A 19,928-nucleotide genomic window follows, 5' to 3' on the forward strand; every position below is an offset into this window, starting at 1 on the left:
TCATCCAAATATAACCTGCTCACTGAAGGGACCTCAATGCCACAAACCTTCCAGATGGGAAAAACTCATTCCAAGAGCTCCTGAATGAGCGAGACCTCTGTCCACAGGCTGTGGATGACAGGGATGCCTCGAGTTCCTGACACCCCTCCAGACGCGTGCTGAAGCCAGTCATGCCCATGCTCCATTTAGGAGCTCATCAAATACTTTTTGTTTGTTCCCAAGCTAAGTAGAAAAGGAATTTACACACGCAGCTTTTTCTTCAAAAGCGCCCACAGACAGCATATATAAATATGCATCCACATGCCATATAAATACACTGTCTATAAAAAAAACAAAATAGTGAATTCCTATTTTGGTTCGAGACACATGAGATGAACACTGAGTCGTCATTAAATCACAATTTAGAAAATCATGGAGAAGTAACTGCAAGGCACTGCATGCAGCTGGATATCTCACTGGATAATGCCTCATTTTCCAGCCAGCAGAACTGACAGTGGCCAACCAGCACAAGTCAGTGTCCCTGGGTTCACTGTAATTTAGTGCCTGATCCAAAAGCATGGTTCTGTGTTCATGGGCTCTGCAGATCCCGATCTCAAATAACCTCCCTACACTTCAATGGCAGCAGTGGGGTTTGGTGACATTTTGATCTCAAAAGATGGAAAATCGTAGGGTTGTGACATTCACCCACCACAACACACCCAGCCACGGCCCCACTTACTCCTCCAGATTCCTTTTACCCAACTCTGGCCCTACAGCCAACGACACATGAGTCTAACAATGCCTCACAATCTGCAGGTAATTGCTGTTGAAATCAAAGAGGAAAGAAATTACATCTCGATGGTTTTCATTACACGCAACAGGCTTGGACAACATAAAGGGAACCCTGGCTCAGTGCTGCTTTACCCTTGTGTCAATAAATGCAGGCTCTTTGTTTCCCTTCCCATCCATCCATGCCCACAGCAGGCTTAACAGCTCTCCTTGTGAGAGCTCATCCCATATTGCCCCCAAAGAACCCTGCTATGATGCCAAGCCAGCTGTCCAGGCAGGAATCTCACACGTTCCAGACCAGCCACTCCTGCCTCAACCACGCAGCATTTCAGATGAGCTGAAATATTTTAGGAGCTGTTTCCAGTGATTCCTTGTTCCTCATCTTGCTCACACCAGACAGCCCTGTGCTGCTCAAGGAAACCCACCAGCATATTTCACACAAGTTGGTGTTCACAAATACTTGGTATTTATACTTCTATTAAACCCTTGCATAGTGTAGTCCAGAGGTTTGGGAACATGCAAAAATTTTCCCTCTGGTCAAAGACTGGGATCCCAGAATCAAAAAAGCATAGAATGGCTTGGGTTGGAAGGGACCTCAAGGATCATGAAGCTCCAACCCCCCTGCTGCAGGCAGGGCTGCCAACCTCCACATTTAATACCAAATCAGGCTGCCCAGGGCCCCATCCAACCTGGCCTTGAACACCTCCAGCGACAGGGAAGGGCATCCACAGCTGTTACAGCACCTCCCCACTCCCATAGTAAAGAACTTGGCCCAATATCCAGCCAAAATCTTCCCTCCTTCAACTTAAAACCATTTCCCCTTGTCCTGCTGTTACCTCCTCTTTCCAAGAGTTGGTCCAAAGCACCAATACCAGAGCTCAGCAAAGCAGGGTGTGTGGGGCAATCCACTGGGGCATGGAAATTAAACATGGTTGTACCGTTCAATAACAAGCATTACGGAATATATAAATACTGCTTATTTCATCTTTACCTCTCTTTTTTAATTTGCATGTTTGTCTGTTACCTAACATATCTAGTACGAGTGCATTAGCGCAAACTGTGGTGCTGTTCTCACAAAAACTATATCCTTAGCAGACTTACAGACACTGCTTCCCCACTGGGCTTTAAGCAAGAATCAGGGAACCAAAAAACACTAACTAGCCCAAACTGCTTACTATGGACAGCTATATCTAGCACACAAATAACACAAAAGATCCTCAAATCGATGCATCCCAGCAGAATAGCTTTCCAGATCACTTTCTGAGAATGCTTTCCAATCTGCCTACCTGGGGTGCTGCCACACAGATTTAATACAATATGTTTTTCCATCTGTTTTCATGCTGCCATTACCCCAAAGCTCTTGTCTCGTACCAAGCAGATCGTGCCCAGCAGACATTCCGGGGGCTGATGGTGAGCACAGCCCCACTTTCTTCTGAAGATAACACTTAAGCAACTCAAAGTATTCTTTCTTCTCTCCATGTATGAGTTATGTACGATGGCACAGTTCCAAATCATAAATCAGTAACTTCTGCAGCGTGTTATTCCTCTGCATGTCACAGCAAATAGAGCTGAGCGCAGCGTTTTGCAGCCAACCCTTCTCCAAGGAAAACAGAAATCCGACGCAAGCTCCCAGCACCCGACGCATCGCTCGTGGTCACCGCTCATCTCCAGCCACGTGAGGATGGAATATGTGGAGGCTACGTTTGTGCCCACACGGAGTGGGGAAACACTGCAAGGGAGACAACAAGCACTCTGTGCTGTATTAGGAAGCCCCTTTTTGTTTTCTTAGGTACTTCTGCTCTGTTTACCCTGTGTGACGCGGATGGCTGCTGGGATACAGAGCAGCGCAGAGAAACCTTCAATATCCAAAGATGCTTTACAATATCAATTGCCAACCACATCCAGCCTGGCCTTGAATGCCTGCAGGGATGGGGCATCCACAGCCTCCTTGGGCAACCTGTTTCAATGTGTAAAAGCCTATCTACCTCTAGAAACATTTGCGGAGCTCTGGATGACTGAGCAAACATTTTGCAGGACATGTTATCTTTATGAAATTAAGTTTTCCTATGTGAGCTGGCTGGGACATCAAGCTCACCAGGGACCATGCCAGAAAACAGACTTTGCTCGACACCTGAGCACAAGCCAGTTGACTGTGCTCCAAGACTCTTTTTATTTCAACCCCAGCTCCCCATCAATTTTTAACACAATAAAAGGATGTCCTTGAAATTGAAATTTGGCGAATAAATGAAGATTGCTGCAATGCAGAAAACAAGGCAGAACCTGAAGTGGGATGGCAGGTCATAGGATCTGTCAAACTTTGCAATGTATTGGCTGAAAACAGGAAGAGGAGGGTGGGGATGAGCCAAAACAACAAGAATCATAAGGCTGCCTATCCATCAGGACAACTGCCAAAACCCTGAAAAGCAGAGGAGAGCTGCTCCAAGACCAAAGGCTATGCGCATACCTTGCCTTACACTGGGTCATGACAACTGGAGGGATAAGACCACGCTTTCTGGAAGAGCTAACCAGACCTTCACTGTGCAAGGAGCTTGGGAAAGCAGAATCATCCTCCCAGCACCCAGAGCAGGCGTGGTAAGGACTGCAGGAGCACCTACCAGCAACAGGGCTACAGCCCCGCGTCCCATCTGACCCCATCTACCTGTCTTGTGGGACACACGGGAAGGAGAAAACTATCCCGGCTAAACGCTGCAGTGACATTCTTCATGCCTGTGAATCATTATCCTTCTGAACGCAAGCGTTTGCCTATACAAATCCACCAGGATTTATGAGACTAGGCTTCATCACCCAGTTAGCGTTGGCCTCTCTTGTACTCTTCCTTCATCTGCTCAAACACACTCCCATGCACCACAAATCATCACTGAGCCTTCCTCAGCTATCCAGGATGGGTGGTTTATAAAATAAAACATAGCAAAGTAACATTAGTAATTATCTTCATTCGAGGTAGAACTCCAACATAAACTTTTTTCTTTTTTGCCTTCTCCTGCTTTACTACAGTTTTCCTTACTCATGAGGTTGTCTTGAGGATAAGGAGCTGTGTGCTGCAGAGATCTTTGCATCTGCCTCAGCACACAACACCACAGCAGCTGTGTTTTTGGGAGGCACCAGGCTGCAGGCAGACAGACCATGGATGCTTTGGACGGCTGTTTGCAAACAGCTGGAAATAGCATTGTCTTTAGATAGAAAGGTTTTTTGTGAAGTGCATTAAATATACGAGGAATCATAGAGGATAAAAAAGAAAATAGAGTTAAAATAATCCTATGTCTGCGCTAGACCACTTGGTGGTAGCGACTCTGGTTTCCATAACATAAATAGTATGTCATAGCAACAATTACATCAGTGCTAAATGCCATTCTTGCACACAAATTCTGCTGTGACTTGTAGAAAATCCTTGGTGCCAACTTGACTTTGTCCTTCCTTCCAGAAGAAATTACCAAACAGCTCAGCAATGCTGTCTGCTGCTTTCCTGGGAATATGAGGAGTCCATCTCTGGAAGCAATGAACATCTGCAGACCACCAATAACCGCATTTGTTTCTCAGCATAGAAGACACCCAACAAGCTCACATAAGCACCAAATATCTCAGGCATTCGCCACTCAAAGTAATGCAATTATTTTGCTGCCCTGAAACACAATATGTTCTACCCAGTGTTCATCTGCAGACTGGTGATGATTATTAAAAAGAAGATTAGGCCAACTAGGAATGAAGGACATCCTTAATTTCCAAAATCTGCATATGCATCACCAGTTGTCTTCTCATCAGACAGAATCCCCCACTTACAGCGCTTAACTCCAAGGAGAACAAGAGAAAATGATTAAAATGTGCACGTCAATCAAGAGTTAGCATCTATAGGGTATTTATTTATCCTTGCAGAAAACAAAACACGAAGAGACGAGCGTATTCTGACTGGCTGAGGCTGCAAATGAATATTTTCTGCCTAGATGATGTGTTCAAGCATTAAGGATTGGAATGAGCACTTTGGAATCAGATGCCTCCAAAACTGCTCTTCTTATCCATACAGAAAACGTAGACTTGAATGACTTCATGCACTTGACAGGTTTATAGCTGCAGCCTAATTAGGTCATTGCTTATAAGCTGGCCCATGGAGAATTACAGCACATTCCTTCCATCAAACTGCTTGCATCAGGAGCTCTGACAGAACATCCCAGACCCAAGCAGGAGCTCTGACCTGCTGAGAAGTCTTAGTCCAGCACAGGAATCCCCTCTCAGATGACAACATCTCACTGAGGTGCCATCCTTCACCTCCAAAACCCCTCTATAAAGTCTATCACAGCATCTATTGAAAGGAGCATCAGAATACAAAGAACCAGTTACAAAACAGAAATAAAGCATTCAGTAGCTCTGCTTCATCTCCTTAATGCCAACAGCAAACAGAGGAGGGTCAAAGCACAGCAAACACCCTGCAGATGCTCCGCTCAGGGCTACACTGCTTATTTTTGCCTTTCTTTCATGCCCTCCCCTTTTCAGATCTCTCGCAGTACTTACCTTTGATAACAGGGAGGCCCAAACCAAAGCTATCGCAGTTTCTGGGCAGGGCCAGTTTAATGCTCTGATCTCAGCTGGACTCAGGCTGCAGAGTGCAGCTCATCAAGTACCAGCCCTACCGAAACTAATGATAAGGAGGATTCCATCAACCTCACACAAAGAAGGATTTCATAGAGGGAGGGCATGCAGACTGGCATTAAAAAAACAACTAAAAAAAAGGCATTTTGTAGGTCGAGACCATATTTAAATTTACCTTTAAATATATCTATATATTTTTAATTCTTTCATTGGCATCTACTGCCAGTCCTTGTCAAAGATGAGGCAACATGGAAGACAGACAGCCTTTAAAAAAGCCCAATTACACGTTGTGCATTCACAGTAAGACTTCAGCAGTTGTTGTGTCCCGCTTGTTATTACATAATATATGATGTTTGGCAAAGCCTCCTCCCACTCTGTGAAGAAACCGTGCCATTTTGTAGCATGTTAACTATTAAATTATAGCCTGTGCTTCTGCCATCTCTCTTACAGCACATTCATCGGAGGCCGGAAGGCAACACCCAATCTTAACAAACCTAAAACAAAGCTTAATGTTCAACCTTCCTAACATGCCTCTGCTATCACAAGTCACAAGGATCAAGCTGAACCTTCCAGAAAGGACTCAGAAAAATAACATATATGGTATTAAACGACCCAGCAGTGAGTCCAGAGAAATGCAAGACAGAAAACGTATGCTGATGAATCCTCAGAGCAATATTAAGGAGACAACAGTTCAGGTCTTGGTGACATGTGGGGATATTTGTGTTTCCAATACACAAGGGGCCTGGCAAGCAAGAGTTACTTCAGAACAGCATGTCTCTGGATTTTGTCTGATAGGCAGCAGTACGATAAGTAAGTAGTAATGAAAAATAGAAAGTAAATATGAATAAATCCAGGTACAATTTTTAACACAAAGGAATTAACGAGACAACTGAAGAACTCTGGGTCCACCAGTCCCACAAATCTAATCGTAAACTCATCATATTAGAGCAAATATTTACTGGCCCACCTGTTCCAGCTTAAAGATGTGTTGGTTGAAGTAGTGCTGTAAGCGCTCGTTGGCAAAGTTTATGCAGAACTGTTCAAAACTGTTGTTCTCATAGTCCTCAAACCCAAAAATATCAAGGACTCCAATGGATAAAGTCTGCAAGAAAAAGTGAGAACACAGATTAGCAAAGAAATACAAAGTGAGTGGATTTTTTCTATGCTGCGTACAATCAAAAGCAAACAGAATTAAATACACTTAATATTAAGGATTTCATTTTTACTGGGACTGTTAATATTATACCATCTGGAAGACTTCACCTACATCAGAGGGATGAAATGTAACTTCAGCTGCCTGGACAGATGGCCTTTCTCTAAATAAAAGTCCTCTCAGGGTATTTTGGCTATTTTTATTATTTATAGACAAACTGCCATCTTTGAAGAAACTCGAACCCAGCTCCAAGTTATTCTACTGGACCCAGTAGAGCTGTCTGGGGGGAAAACAAGGGCAGGGTTGGAAAAGAAGCCAGCATCACAAAAACAAAGCACTGAAACGCTCTTCGAAAGCAGATATAGGCACAACAAACTCAGTCCAGCTGTAAGCCTCCCAATGCAACACCTGCACAGCAGGAGGTGGAACAGAAATAATGTATAACAGTGAAGGAGAATACAGCAGGTCAGAAGTTGAATAGCACGGATACATAAATACGGACATAAAAACATCCCATAGTGAGAAGTGTGGCCCAGACTGACTGATTCTTGCAGTGGTGGGATGGTGTCTCCCACCTTCCACAAGGTAAAAAAGGCCTGAAGTAGGTGTCATTCTGGCTGCAGCAACCAAGCCAGTCCTGTCAAACAAGTAATTAATCATCAGCTATAAATAAAACTCAGCCTGTGCCCATCTAGCAAGTCTCTGGCCAGGATGCATGCACAAGGCACTCCACCAGCTCCGGCTTCCACATCTCATTAACATCCCACTTTACAAAGGGCTCTGTTCATAAATCCTGACTAATTACAACAGTATGAGAGGTAACAGCATTGGAACTACTCAAATGACCCAAAGCTCAGGGAAGGAGGAGAAAAACCTCTCTGCTCCACGCACAGGAACCCATGAGCTGCTGGGCACCACGTTTTAATTGCACCAGTCTTACAAGGATTTTATCAAACCACCTTCCTAAGTCTAGCACAACCCTGCTGCCAGAAACACAAACCAGATTACATAGGGTCTCTATGCTGCAGCTGGAACGTTTTTGTGTAACATGGCAGTAAAGGCTTCATTCTGTGCTCTGTCCATAGGTAGAGAGCAACCCAAACCTGAAGGAGCTGCAGCTGCTGTGAGCCTATAGTCAGCTATGTACAAGAGGAACTCTGGCTACACTGACAGTAATACAAGCAGAACAACAACCAAAAAAAGCACAGCAAGAGGTGCACCAAGTGCTGCCAGCCTGTTCTTCCAAAAGGTCATTGGCCTCTTTCTCCGATGTTTGGGTTTTCCTCTCTATTCCAGCACCAGATGGGCTATACCTGCTACAAGGACAACAGCTGAGTGCCCTTGGGCAGCTTCCCAACAGTCTGCATCACCTGGCAAGCCCTGAAGAACAGCCGTTGGATGGGAAGTGGAACTGGAAGTCCCTGGAGCAAGGACAGAGCCCAGCAGAGAAATTTCCCTATGCATCCCAATGATCTGCTCACAAACCCACTCATTAAACCCCAGACTGAGAGGTAAAAACCTTTGGTTTCATGGTTTTATTTTTGACATATTCATTAGCTATCAACCCATCCGCTTTATCTATGGGTTATATAAAGATGGTAACAGAAACACCAAAGAGTGACCATTCAGAAGCACCGTGTTGGCACTGCGAAGCCCCCTAGCAGGAGTGAATGCTTCAAACTAAACACACGCAGACTGCCACGACAGAACAAGACACAGCCGAGTACTTCCCCATTTCTAATACCAGCACATACTGTGCCAAAACCACCACTGAAATGCATTTTAATGGACCACAAAAGCCAGGCTCAGAGGCAAAAGGCACAGAGCTCCAAAATCTTAGCAGCTAACGAAAATCACTGCAGCTCTGTGAGATGAGCAGGGATAATAATTCTGCACATGGCATTTTTCAGCAGCTCCCCCTCCTCACTTCCATTGTGCCCAATTCCAGACCGCCTACAGAAAGCAAAATCTTGCAGTGTGCTTTTGGATGCACTCAACGAGGGCAGCGCCCCGTGGTTAATGAGGTCGTGTGCCTTCTGCTGGGGGAGGCGGCACCACAGAGATCCCGGAAGAAAGAGGTCAACGTGCTGGAGTTGGTCAGACTCTTAAGACAAGAAACTCAGATTTTTTATGCCTGTTTCTCTGCCTCCCGACCTGCTGGCCTTCAAAAACATCGCTGTACCTCTCACAGAAGAGTCATCTTGGCTTTGCCATCATAAAGCCACTCAAGACTTCTACCAGTAAAAAAATTACATCTGCTGAGTTATGCATAAGTGAAATGTTAAGCTGCATGCAATCTTGCTGACTTTAGGATGAAGTTTACAGCACAGTATGTACTGAAATTAATCAAGCATCAGCATTTAGAAATCTTCCATTCTTTGGTTTTTAATCCAGGCTTTGAATGAATGCCACCTGGAAACAAGAATGGATTACATTTCATGAACCCATGTCTATCTTATGTCTTAATGTTGTTCCTATATCCAAACCAATATTTAAAGACAAGCGTGCAGCAGTGACAAGCCAGCACACATGCCAGCCTGCTGCAGGACCAAACAAGTTATTAGTGCAGCATCTTTAGAATCATAGAATGGCCTGGATTGAAAAGGCCCACATTGCTCATCCAGCTCCAACCCCCTGCTATGTGCAGGGTCACCAACCAGCAGCCCAGGCTGCCCAGAGCCACATCCAGCCTGGCCTTGAATGCCTGCAGGGATGGGGCATCCACAGCCTCCTTGGGCAACCTGTTCAGTGCGTCACCACCCTCTGGGTGAAAAACTTCCTCCTAAGAGGAACCAACCTAAACCTCCCCTGTCTAAGTTTCAACCATTCCCCCTTGTCCTATCACTGTCCACCCTTGTAAACAGCCGTTGCCCCTCCTGTTTATACTCTCCTTTCAAGTACTGGAAGGCCACAATGAGGTCTCCCCAAGCTTTCTCTTCTTCAAGCTAAACAAGCCCAGTACCCTCAACCTTTCTTTATAGGAGAGGTGCCCCAGCCCTTTAGCAATCTGTTTTTTGTATTTAAAAGCATACATCTACAAAGATGTTGAAGTCTGTTGAGCTTCAGGCTAGGAATCACACAGTATTTGAGGAAAGAAGCGGCCTCGCACTTTCCTAAAATGCCACAGACATGAATCAGGGAGTTAAATGTCATGCAGGGGTCTTCGGGGCACTCAGCAAATGACAGCCTCAAAGCTTGCCTGCTCTGCAACTCCCACATCGCCAACAAATATCGGCTGTCAGAGCTGACTTATAACACCCCAATGCATGCTGGTGATGTCATCCCATCACTGAGGCACACTTTGGCAATCAGAAATGGGTTTGTTTCAGATTCTGGAGGGGAAAAAAAATGAAATGATATTCCAAACTGAGCCAGTGCTGTGAATATAAAAAACACCATCATCAATAAATCTAAAAGGATTATTCCAATCTCTATCACTACAACATCCACAGTGACGTCTGATACAAAGTGGGAGGTGGGAATTTGCTACAAATTCTGAAGCTGGGACATGAAGATGACAAACAGATGTGCATGAAGCCCAATGAAGTGTTCAGCAGTTCTTCCTCTCTTCCAGGTCAGATAGCCAAGAATTATCTTAGTTGACGAATTACATTATTTAGAGGTCATAAATTCACATTGACCATGACAAACACTTACAGAACACCTCTGTTAAAATAACTGGGTTTTTCAGCAGGAAAGGAAGATGTTTCACAAGAAACAAGTGAGAAAAGCTTAAAAACACCCTTGAAAGAAATTTCTTTCCTTCAAATATGATCTGCACTGTATCATCATTTTAAGGAACAAGACTTCTAGCAATCCCTAACCTAATTTAAGGAGGGGAAATTAAATAAAGGACTCTCTGAGGTTTAGTAATCGAGTTCTCACGAGGAGGAAACATCTCCGACCTCATTAATAAAGGTCAGATTTCAGACAGTTGTAGGGTATCACAAGACGAGCCATTATCAGAACAGAAACTAAAAGCTCAAGAGAGATGACCAGCAGAAATAGAGCAACTCACAGCAAAACCCACATACAGCAGCGCTGCTGGAAGTGTAAAACAGCTCCTATCAAATCACTATCCCTAACTCAGCTCAGAAACAACACGCTATGAATCCTGTCAGTGAGCGAGATAAGCCAAATCCCACTGTGCTTTCCCAAAATAACACACTGTACATTAACTACATACGGGTATCAAAGGTCTGATTTACATCTCCCAAATACTAGCTTAAAAAACAGTCACTGCCAAAGCCCTGAGCTACACAACCAGGGAGACTCTTAAGCAAGCCCCTGCAAAGCCCATGCAAGCTTAAATCAGGTGTTTCCATAGGACTGAAACCAGAATTTCCATGATGACAGTCATATCTACATTGTCACTTTTGCCACCAACTTTAGGCACAGGTCTCCTCTCAACTGCACTCTCAGTTATTCTAACTCTGCACAAGATTAACTGCCACAAAAGGCAGATCTCTGCCAAAAACCCACCACTTGACAGCCTTCCAAACCCTCAAAAACTGCGGGATTGTTTGAAAGTTTATCTTAAAAGTCAATTTAACACTGGTGACAAGCATGGGCTGGGACAAAGCCAGCGTCCTTGCTGCAGTGCAAGGGGTACATCACTCACTGCAAACCCAGGAGGCAGCAGCCTTTCAGGGAAAGGTGTAAGATTACATTTTGCTGCACAAAACCAGAGGTTAAGTGTGCATTTTTGGGGTGCAGGTACGTACCAGCATCCAAAGCAATGCTGCCATGTGAGCACTGACATCTTGCCTTCACTGAGAGCTCTATCCACAGGCTGGAGGTCTCATTTACTGCAGCCAAACCCCAGGAACACATTTGGGATCCTAATCCAGTGTTTTTCAGCCTGAGTCCTACCTGAGGCTGAGACCCAAGGTGTAAAATCTCACAGTTACCTACAGTTGTGCCCTGCTGTCACACACAGTGCTCAAGCAAGGGTCAGTGTCCTAGACTGATTCAGCCTGTAAATATTATGAAGCACACACTATTTTAAAAAATAAATCTGTAGTGGGTTATTTAAAAAATAAGCAGCATTTGAGATGCATCTCCTTGTGAAAAGGAGCCCATTGTTGTTGTTTCACCAAGAACACAACTGGCTTTTTTACTGACAGCTCAGACAAAACTTTGATGCCAAAAATGAGGTAAGGTGCTCTGTGCAGGCAGAAGGCCCACTAGATGTCACCTACTCTAACAAACTCAGCTTGTCAGTAGTGCCACCACCACCTACTTAGAACAATCTTTACACAAATGCCTTTATTTATAGCCTATAATCACGCTCCTCTAACCAACACAAGTATTTCTGTGCAGTTAACTATAAGAGCAGCTATGCTACAAAGCCACTGCGACTTTCTGCAGTCCCCCAATGTAATTCAAATGCAATGCTTAGCAATGCAATCAGCCTGTGGGTGAGCTGCAGGCACGTGCATGCGTGGCCATGTACCTCCTACACGTATGCATGGAGAGCAGCCAGGGGTCAGCCCTGCCCAGAGCATAGCACAGGCTCTGGGACACGGGCTCAGAGAGGATGTCCTGGATCACTGTGTGCAGCCCCTGCTATCGCAGGAAGCGTCCTGTAATCCCTGCCATCAGTTCTTTGGGAAGCCAATGAGGCACCGCACTGACTTCACTCTTCCCATCGCAGTGTCTTTCCAACCTCGCTCTCTCCCAGTCAGAGCTCTGTTATCCCCTTATCTCTTACCACAACAAGCTTTTCACTTTCTCAGAGTAACTTTACTGAACGACCTCATCAAAACATTCCCAAACAGTGGGATTTCCAGCTTTTCCCTCAAATACACACTGCCCCGTGGTCTTACATGAGGAGGAGGAAGGATTTGGCTCTGCTCCTGGAGGGGTGTGGGGCCAGGATTTTGGACTGAAGCAAACCTTTTCCCCAGCCACTTGGAGGATACATTACTGGAGGTGCTTCACTGTTCCTGGCTCAGCAAACACCACTTAAAATAACAAAAGTACTTGGTCTGAAATATTAACAGCAATGTTCCACAAGGAGAAGTTAACTTTATGTCAAGCAATTTAGGTAATGTTTTATCCCATGGTTACCCATTTTAAACCAGAAGTGTGCAGCCAAAAGAGCTGGCAAGGCATTACCTTGGTGCTTTCCTCCATATCCTTTGAGTTCAGGAGCGCGTGGTTAATTCTGAAAACTATCCAGTCAAAGAGGGCACTGTACAACGATTTAGCCATGGAGTTTCGCACAGTCACAGCCTGAAAGAAAAAAAGAAAAAGGAATTGGAAATGATTCATGCTCTGCACTGAAATGTGCTTCACCTCTTAAGCAGACGTGTCCAGCAGTCATATTTTGCCCTTGCTCAAGCTTCTGTCTGCTGTTCTAGTTTATGTTGCATGTGGCACTGGTCTCTGAGCCGCCAGGGGCTCAGAGCTGTCCCCACACTGCTCTGCTCAGCTGGGCCATAAGCTGTGCCCCCGGACTTTGGCTTGGCTTCCTGTGGTGCACTCAAGTGGATGATGCATGAGATCAAGCAATAAATCCCATGACCAAAAGCAAAAGGAAAAAATCTACATGGATTTAACCTCACTGAGGTCGCTGTGGAGTCTATTCGGAGGAAGGCAAGAGGAGGGTGGATACTGTGTGGCAACCAGCGAGTGATGGGGAAATGTGTGTTGAGGAGAGCAGTAAACCTGGCATTTCTTGCGACCAACATTGACAAAGAACACACACACAGGAGAACCAGCAGATGTATATCCACAATGCACCAGCTTTGCACAGGGCATTACACACCAAAACAGAAAGGAATGATTTGTACTTCAGGGCTACCTTTGCACATGATTCTTTGGTTTCTTACCTTGAGTTGTATTACACTGCACACACTGGTAACCCAAAGAACTTACAGTATCAGCAGCAACCATCAAGTTACACTTGGGTTGGTTTTGTAAGACAAAATAAGGAAGCAGACCGTGTGTTCATAGAGAACTATTTCAACAAAGCCTTGAACACCAGTTCAAACCTGTAACACACCACTGACTTTACATACAGCACATTCAGAGCCTCCTCACCAACGTTCCCACCAACATACATGAGCTGCATGATCCCATGGCACCAACCTGCAGCAAGAGTGAAGCTCACAGAGCATCATTTATCTCACCAAAAGCTCCCTCCTTCCCCCTGAATATTTTGGGATGACATCTCTGAATGAACCACTTCCACATGAAGCCAATGAAGAACGGTACTGTTTCCTCCATATGGTTACATATCTTATAATACACTGGGGTTTTTGCCCCCTTCTATAAGAGAGAGCTGCTCTCCCTGTTCTGCTCCAGACCCAGGAAACTCTGTGCAACAAACAGCCCTGATCTCCCATTTCCAATAGTTATTTTAAGACACAATGGCTGTATCTAAAGAGCTGGCAAAAGCAGTTTCACAAAGCATGAGAGGCAAGGGTTGTTTGCCTGCATGTACACATGGATCTCATTTGCAAACGTGACGACTCCTTATAAGTCCATTTCTTCTCTTGCAGCTGTGCCATCCTTTGGGCTCACTGCAAAGCAGGGAGCAAACCTTCACACCCTGCATGAGAATCATTACCAGACACCTACACAGGCATTATCTGCTGTACAGGACTCCAGTTCTCACTTTTTCCCCCACATCAATAAAGTATTCATACTTCCTTCCTTCATTCTTCAGATCTGCATGGTGATACTTAACAGATAAAGTCCTCCTGTGTCCAAAGTATACACTAAACTGCATCATGAGGGAATATTGCTCCTTATCAAATTTAAGAAGCTGTTGCAATTTCAAGGGCACACCATCCATCTTTCCCCAGAATGGCAGGGTTAGCCCACTTGGGAAACAACTCTTCCAGCTTTTCTCTCCTTCATTTGAGGCCCTCAGCCTGCACTCTCACCATGAAGATTGCTTAACATTTTCCCGGGTGTCTTAGCAGTGGAATTTGCTTCCTTCCCAAGCACTGGTGCCCAGATGTAACTGGTGGCAGCACTCTCATAATGAGGAAGCTTCACAGCTGCAACATTCATAGTTGGGTTTATTAGAAGAGGACATGAACACACATGACCTGCTGAAAACAAAACACAGCTCTTAACTCATGCCTATGCTACCTGGAGATGCCCTTTGAAATACATGGCATATATGACATATGTTCTGTGTCCAGGAAGACATTTTTAACTTCTCATGTATAACCAAATACCTCTACAATCACTACCTTGTGATTTCTCTTAGATTTTTAAGTTCCCTAAAAATCAAAGGCTTGCAGTAAACTCTCAGCTATGCGGTGACACATGGTAGCTCTGCAGTCTGCTCCACCACTTTCTTTGGTCTTTGCATTCAGCAAGGCAAGTCATCTCACAAAGTTCATGCAGGGATTGGTCCATCTCAAAACTCCAGCTCAGTATTTTCAAGCAGCTGTTGTCATCTCCAGCTTCTCATCTCCTGCTTGTCTCATTACGAGACCGCTCTGGCAGATCCCTGACATTGTGGCACTCATAACATTCTCTCACAAAGCAAAACAAAAATAGCTCATGCAATGCCAAAAAAATCTCCGTGGGATCAAAGCAAGCGCAACATCTTGTGCACACACGGAAATACAGCATACTGATTCAAAACCAAACAGATCAAACGCATTTTAACATAGTGATGCAGGAAATAAACTCAAGGCAAGGTTTTAATCAATAGGTTTCCTGCATTTAGGACTAGCAAGAATAGCTGATTAGAGGCACCGATGCTTAGATGTTAGAGATGACACTTGCTAGGGCTGGCCAACACGTGCTACACTATTTGGGTTTGCTCCTAAGATTGCATTGCCAAAGTAACTGGCCCATGACTTTTCATGATGGCCATTAGACTCGGGCTAACATAAAAACAGATGCACTTTTGGAAGCATCTTCTGCCAAAATGAACAAGGGGCAACAGGCTGAAAAACTGCAATCACTCTTTGAAGTGTTTTGGAGTGGAGACGTCAAGTCTTGGGAGCGCCAGCCTGTGTTTTGGAGATGGAGAAAGATATAATCTCAGAAAACCAGATTTGCTTAAATTAAAAGCCTCTGCAAAACACACTGGTAGACTGTCAGGTTAATTATTCAGATGACAAAGTCTCCTGACGTGTACAAGATGCCATATCTGCCACCTCCAGCACCATCGCTCCATGCCAGGCACTCACATCCCTACTGCCCTGCTCAGATGCAATGACTCAGAGCAAAAACCAGAAAAAGGCTGTGTGTGATGATGGACATGAGGGGTGGTATTTCAGCATACCCCTGTCTGCTAGGAGCTGCCCAAGCCTGCACAGTGGGCAGGACAGGAAGAGATCTACAAGAATTCAGGCTGTTAATAAATGCCAGAATAGGTTCTTTCACCTTGCTGCATGGTCAGGCACTGCAGCAGTTTACGTGCAGTTTAAGCCCTGTGTAAAGCATCCTTCTTACTTCCTAAAACCCTGGTTAAAATAGCAGCTCTTTGTTCACCCCACCACAGCTTTTGTTTAACAAAAGATTCCCAACTGGACTTGGTCCTGGAGCTCAATTCTGCAGCTCCTCTCTTTGAACCCAGTGCTGTATTTAAGGAAGGCACAGGCCATGGGGGCAGCACCAGCACTTGGGACACATCTATCCACGTGCAATCTAAAGGGAAATCTAATACTCCAAAGTACACCTGGAACCCAGCACAGACTGCCAGCAAAGCGGCCCATCATGCTGGAGCTGAGCTCACTCCACTCATTATTTATTTATAGGGCTGGGCACGTTTGTGCCCAGTGAACCCAAGGCAACCTTACCAACCATCACGCAATTTCATGCTGTCGACAGAGCCCAGAGAGAAGAGGAAGAGTTCCCATATCTCTAAGCCATGCCCTGCTTTGGGGTCTTCAGTTGCCCTGCAGAAACAGATGGCTTTGGGACACATGGCAGAGACACCCTTGTGCTGGCAGGCAGAGCCCTTGGTCACAGCACACCAAGGTTTGCTAATGTGTGAGGAAGCATGATCACAATTCTAGCAATATGTTTCTCATCAGACGCTCTCCTTGCCAAGCTGAGCATTTTGTGGAGCGCAGACCCCACCAACCCCACTGAGATCCAGAGTGAGACAAACCCAGAATCCTCTCCTCACCGACCTGTCCAAACCAAACAAACCACAGCCTGGATCCCTAACAGCAACTGGCCTTCAACATCCAACTTGAAACACTCTGACCCAAACAAAAACACAGCATAAAGGACTCTTGTAATCAGTATAAACACTTCCACCAACATTTGTGTTTAAAAAAGCCTGCACAAAATAAATAACCACTGCTGGGTGGTGCATCACTAGACATGGAGACTCCAAAAATTAGGAGATGGCAAAAGAAACAAAGCAAAGCTCATTGCTTTTTGCTGTTGCTTATGACCACTGGGTGATGGAAGTTTGGGTACAGACAGATTATTAAGGCCAGACTACATAGAATTATAAATATCTTAGATTTTAACACCTGTGTTTGCTCTAGAGGGATGCAGTCTTTCACTTACTCCATCACTGCTACCCAGCAAGCATAGAAAGCATTGCATGCTCCTGCAGAGGAACCCAGCGAGCATTTTGTGCAGGAAACGGTCACAGTAAGCAGCAAACTATCAATGCAGCTTTCAGGTTATTAATGGAAAAATGCTGTTTTTTCTGAGGGCAGTTACTGCTCAGATTCTCAGAAGTGAAATTAAAAAGCAGAACCAGAAAGCAAGTGTAAGCACCAAACTCAATCAAAGACCTGATGATGAAGAATAAAACCCCGCAGAGTTTAACAGTGGGCAACCCTTGTCCCACTTCTCCAGCATTAAGCAAACCTATGCAAATATGTTGTTGGTCAACACGATATTCAGAAATCAGCAATTCTGGGTCAACTTCATGTTATTACATCCTCTCTCCATTTTTCATCGGGGACAACACAGACGGGCGCGAGGTCAATGCGCCCACTGCAGAATTGCTGAGAGCCACCAGCACTTGAAAACAGGATGTTTAAAAGCCATTTCTCAGCAAAAATGTGGAAAATTCATTGTGTCTGAAAGAGGAGAAGTGTTAGAACTGAGCACGGTGTGTCCAGGTTCCTCCTGGCTTTTCTTACATTTCCTCGTGTGTGTTACTTACTCACACTGACCATAGTCAGCCCACAGGTTCTACAAATTCAAAATCACCACCTCATCCCGAAAAGTCTGTACTGCTAAATCTTGCTGTGAACTTCCCAATAAGAATCTCCAAAAACCAACTGGTTGAAATATGGACACTCTCAATATTACTGATGAACTCTCCCCTCCCAGTAAAGCAAAAAATCTTCCAGAGCTCATGGAGTTAAAAGCACACACGTGCATGTGTTTCCTGCCCTCTAGGAAGAAAACAAGCAGTGCTCACTCCCCTTTCAGACCAACATTATCAAATACAAAAGCAAGCAGAACAGTTCCAAGATGACAAGAAACGTCTCTTTGCAACGGATGTGACATTTAAAAGAGTTTATGCAGAAGATGATCAAGACATGAGATAATTCGTTCGGTAAATCCACTCCCCATAAAACACTTGACGTTTTCTGCCTGTGTGCAACAGACATGGAGATTCCTATTCTCTTCAGGAAATAAGATATGAATGCAGGAAGAGAGGAAATATCTTGTTCTTCCTCAGGGCCTTTGATAGACTTCCTATAATTTCTATACAAGGATGAAAGGTGACTCCAATGAAATATTCAGGGGGGGAAAGCAACACCAGGATCCTTCCTCTTCAGGAAATCCCTCCAAACTCCAATCTGCATACATATTCCTAGTGGTTCTATGGGGTTCTGTTTCCTTTCTCTTAATACATGGAATACATTTGCTGTGCATTACCCAAAGAATCAATCCCAGTTCTGCTCACAGCAAGCTAGCAGTAAGCCCCAGGAACCTGGGACAGAACATAAAAAACCCCTGTGATCTGCAGATCATACACACGACTAGATTTTTTGCTTTAACTCAATGTCTGTTTCAAAATCCTTATCAGCCATTCCCACTTTCCCCCATTTAATCTCCAAGGTGAAATTCAGCTTCATAATTATGCTCTTACTTATTCTAACATCAGTGCTTCATTCCAGAATGCCTAAGAGGAAAATAAAACACATTTTAATACCTACTGAATATTACTCTTGGTTTTTAACCAATGCTTCCTGCTGATAGTAATAGTAATAGTCTCGTGCAGGTTGGAAGGGACCTTAGAGATCATCAAGTCCAACCCCCGGGATTCGAGCCTCTGTGTTGCAGAGCGGCACTTCTACCACTTGCGCCACAGGGGATTCAAACACCCGGGCCCCAGTGTTGCAATGCAGCATTCCTACCACCTGTGCCTCCTTCAATAGCTGCTGTGGGCTTGAGCACTATACATGATCATAGAATGTCTTGGGTTGGAAAGGATCACTAACTCCAACCCCCCTGCTGGGCCGCCAACCTCCATATCTAATACCAGACCTGGCTGCCCAGGGCCCCATCCAGCCTGGCCTTGAACACCTCCAGGGACGGGGCATCCACAAGACCAGGTTGTGATAGATGTGAGATCTTTCCATTATCTCATAAATGGCAGAAGTGAATCACTTACAAGAAGTGGGAAAAGAACAGGACAAAAGCACATATATTTATCTTTGAGTGAAAGTACCTATTCAGAGTTATGCTGTGTGTTTGAACAAACGATGGAACAGATCAGTTTCTGCTCTTAAAGAAGCATACATATATTTTAACATTAGCAATGCTTAACCACTGGATATGGACGTGACTGAGACTAGAAGCAACAGAAACAAGAGCAATTCAGGCTTTCATAGTACACCTACTTTATATTTCCTAAAGGAGCCCAAAGAACAGGAGCAGAAGCCATGCGTTACTTGCCTGCTGCTCTGACCATCCAGCCCACGTGAGCACCTTAGTATCTGCAGCCAGTCTGAACTGCAAGAGCTCATAAAGCAGACGCTAAGCTTAGTTTCACTTAAACAAGGCTCAGAGGTGCCAGATCTAACCAGTAAGACCACTAGTGTGTATGCACGAAGCGCGTCAGTGCTGCAGGGATACTGCAATGCTAAAATTACCTTTTCATCTCTGATGCTGCTACTGCTCTGCTAGTGCTAGAAATTAAACGCTTGTAGGATGGATTTGGCTTATTTTGGCACTCACACAGACAGAGAGCTGCTGAGATAGCATTTACTAGGTCTGCTACTTCCATTCTGAACTGCAGTAGCAGACAAGGCAGGTTGAGCAGTGTAGCTGTAAGTGGGGATGGAGCAGAGAACAAGGCTGGTGGTGGAGGGCAGCAGCACAGCACATCAGCCTGGCTGCACGTCAGATGCCCTTTGCAGTTCAGTGAAACATGGACAGCATGTCATCACCCCTCTGGATTTGAAAAACAGATGCAAAAGCACTAAGCTACTGGAATTAGACA

At 44.8% G+C, this 19,928-nt stretch overlaps 1 protein-coding gene across 13 annotated transcripts in view; it reads right to left on the reverse strand.

The window, feature by feature from the left end:
• MYO9A (myosin IXA) overlaps window positions 1-19,928 on the reverse strand; it is a 156,162-nt gene that overhangs the window by 56,416 nt on the left and 79,818 nt on the right. For all 13 annotated transcript variants that reach the window (XM_015872538.2, XM_015872539.2, XM_015872535.2 and 10 more), the window contains 2 exons: window positions 12,644-12,760; window positions 6,338-6,472 (listed from right to left, as the gene is read on the reverse strand). In XM_015872538.2, the coding sequence (XP_015728024.1) occupies window positions 6,338-6,472; window positions 12,644-12,760 (252 nt within the window). The remainder of the gene's footprint in view (window positions 1-6,337; window positions 6,473-12,643; window positions 12,761-19,928) is intronic.

The sequence above is a fragment of the Coturnix japonica genome, chromosome 10 (assembly GCF_001577835.2).
Source record: "Coturnix japonica isolate 7356 chromosome 10, Coturnix japonica 2.1, whole genome shotgun sequence".
In the NCBI taxonomy this organism is placed as follows: domain Eukaryota; kingdom Metazoa; phylum Chordata; class Aves; order Galliformes; family Phasianidae; genus Coturnix; species Coturnix japonica.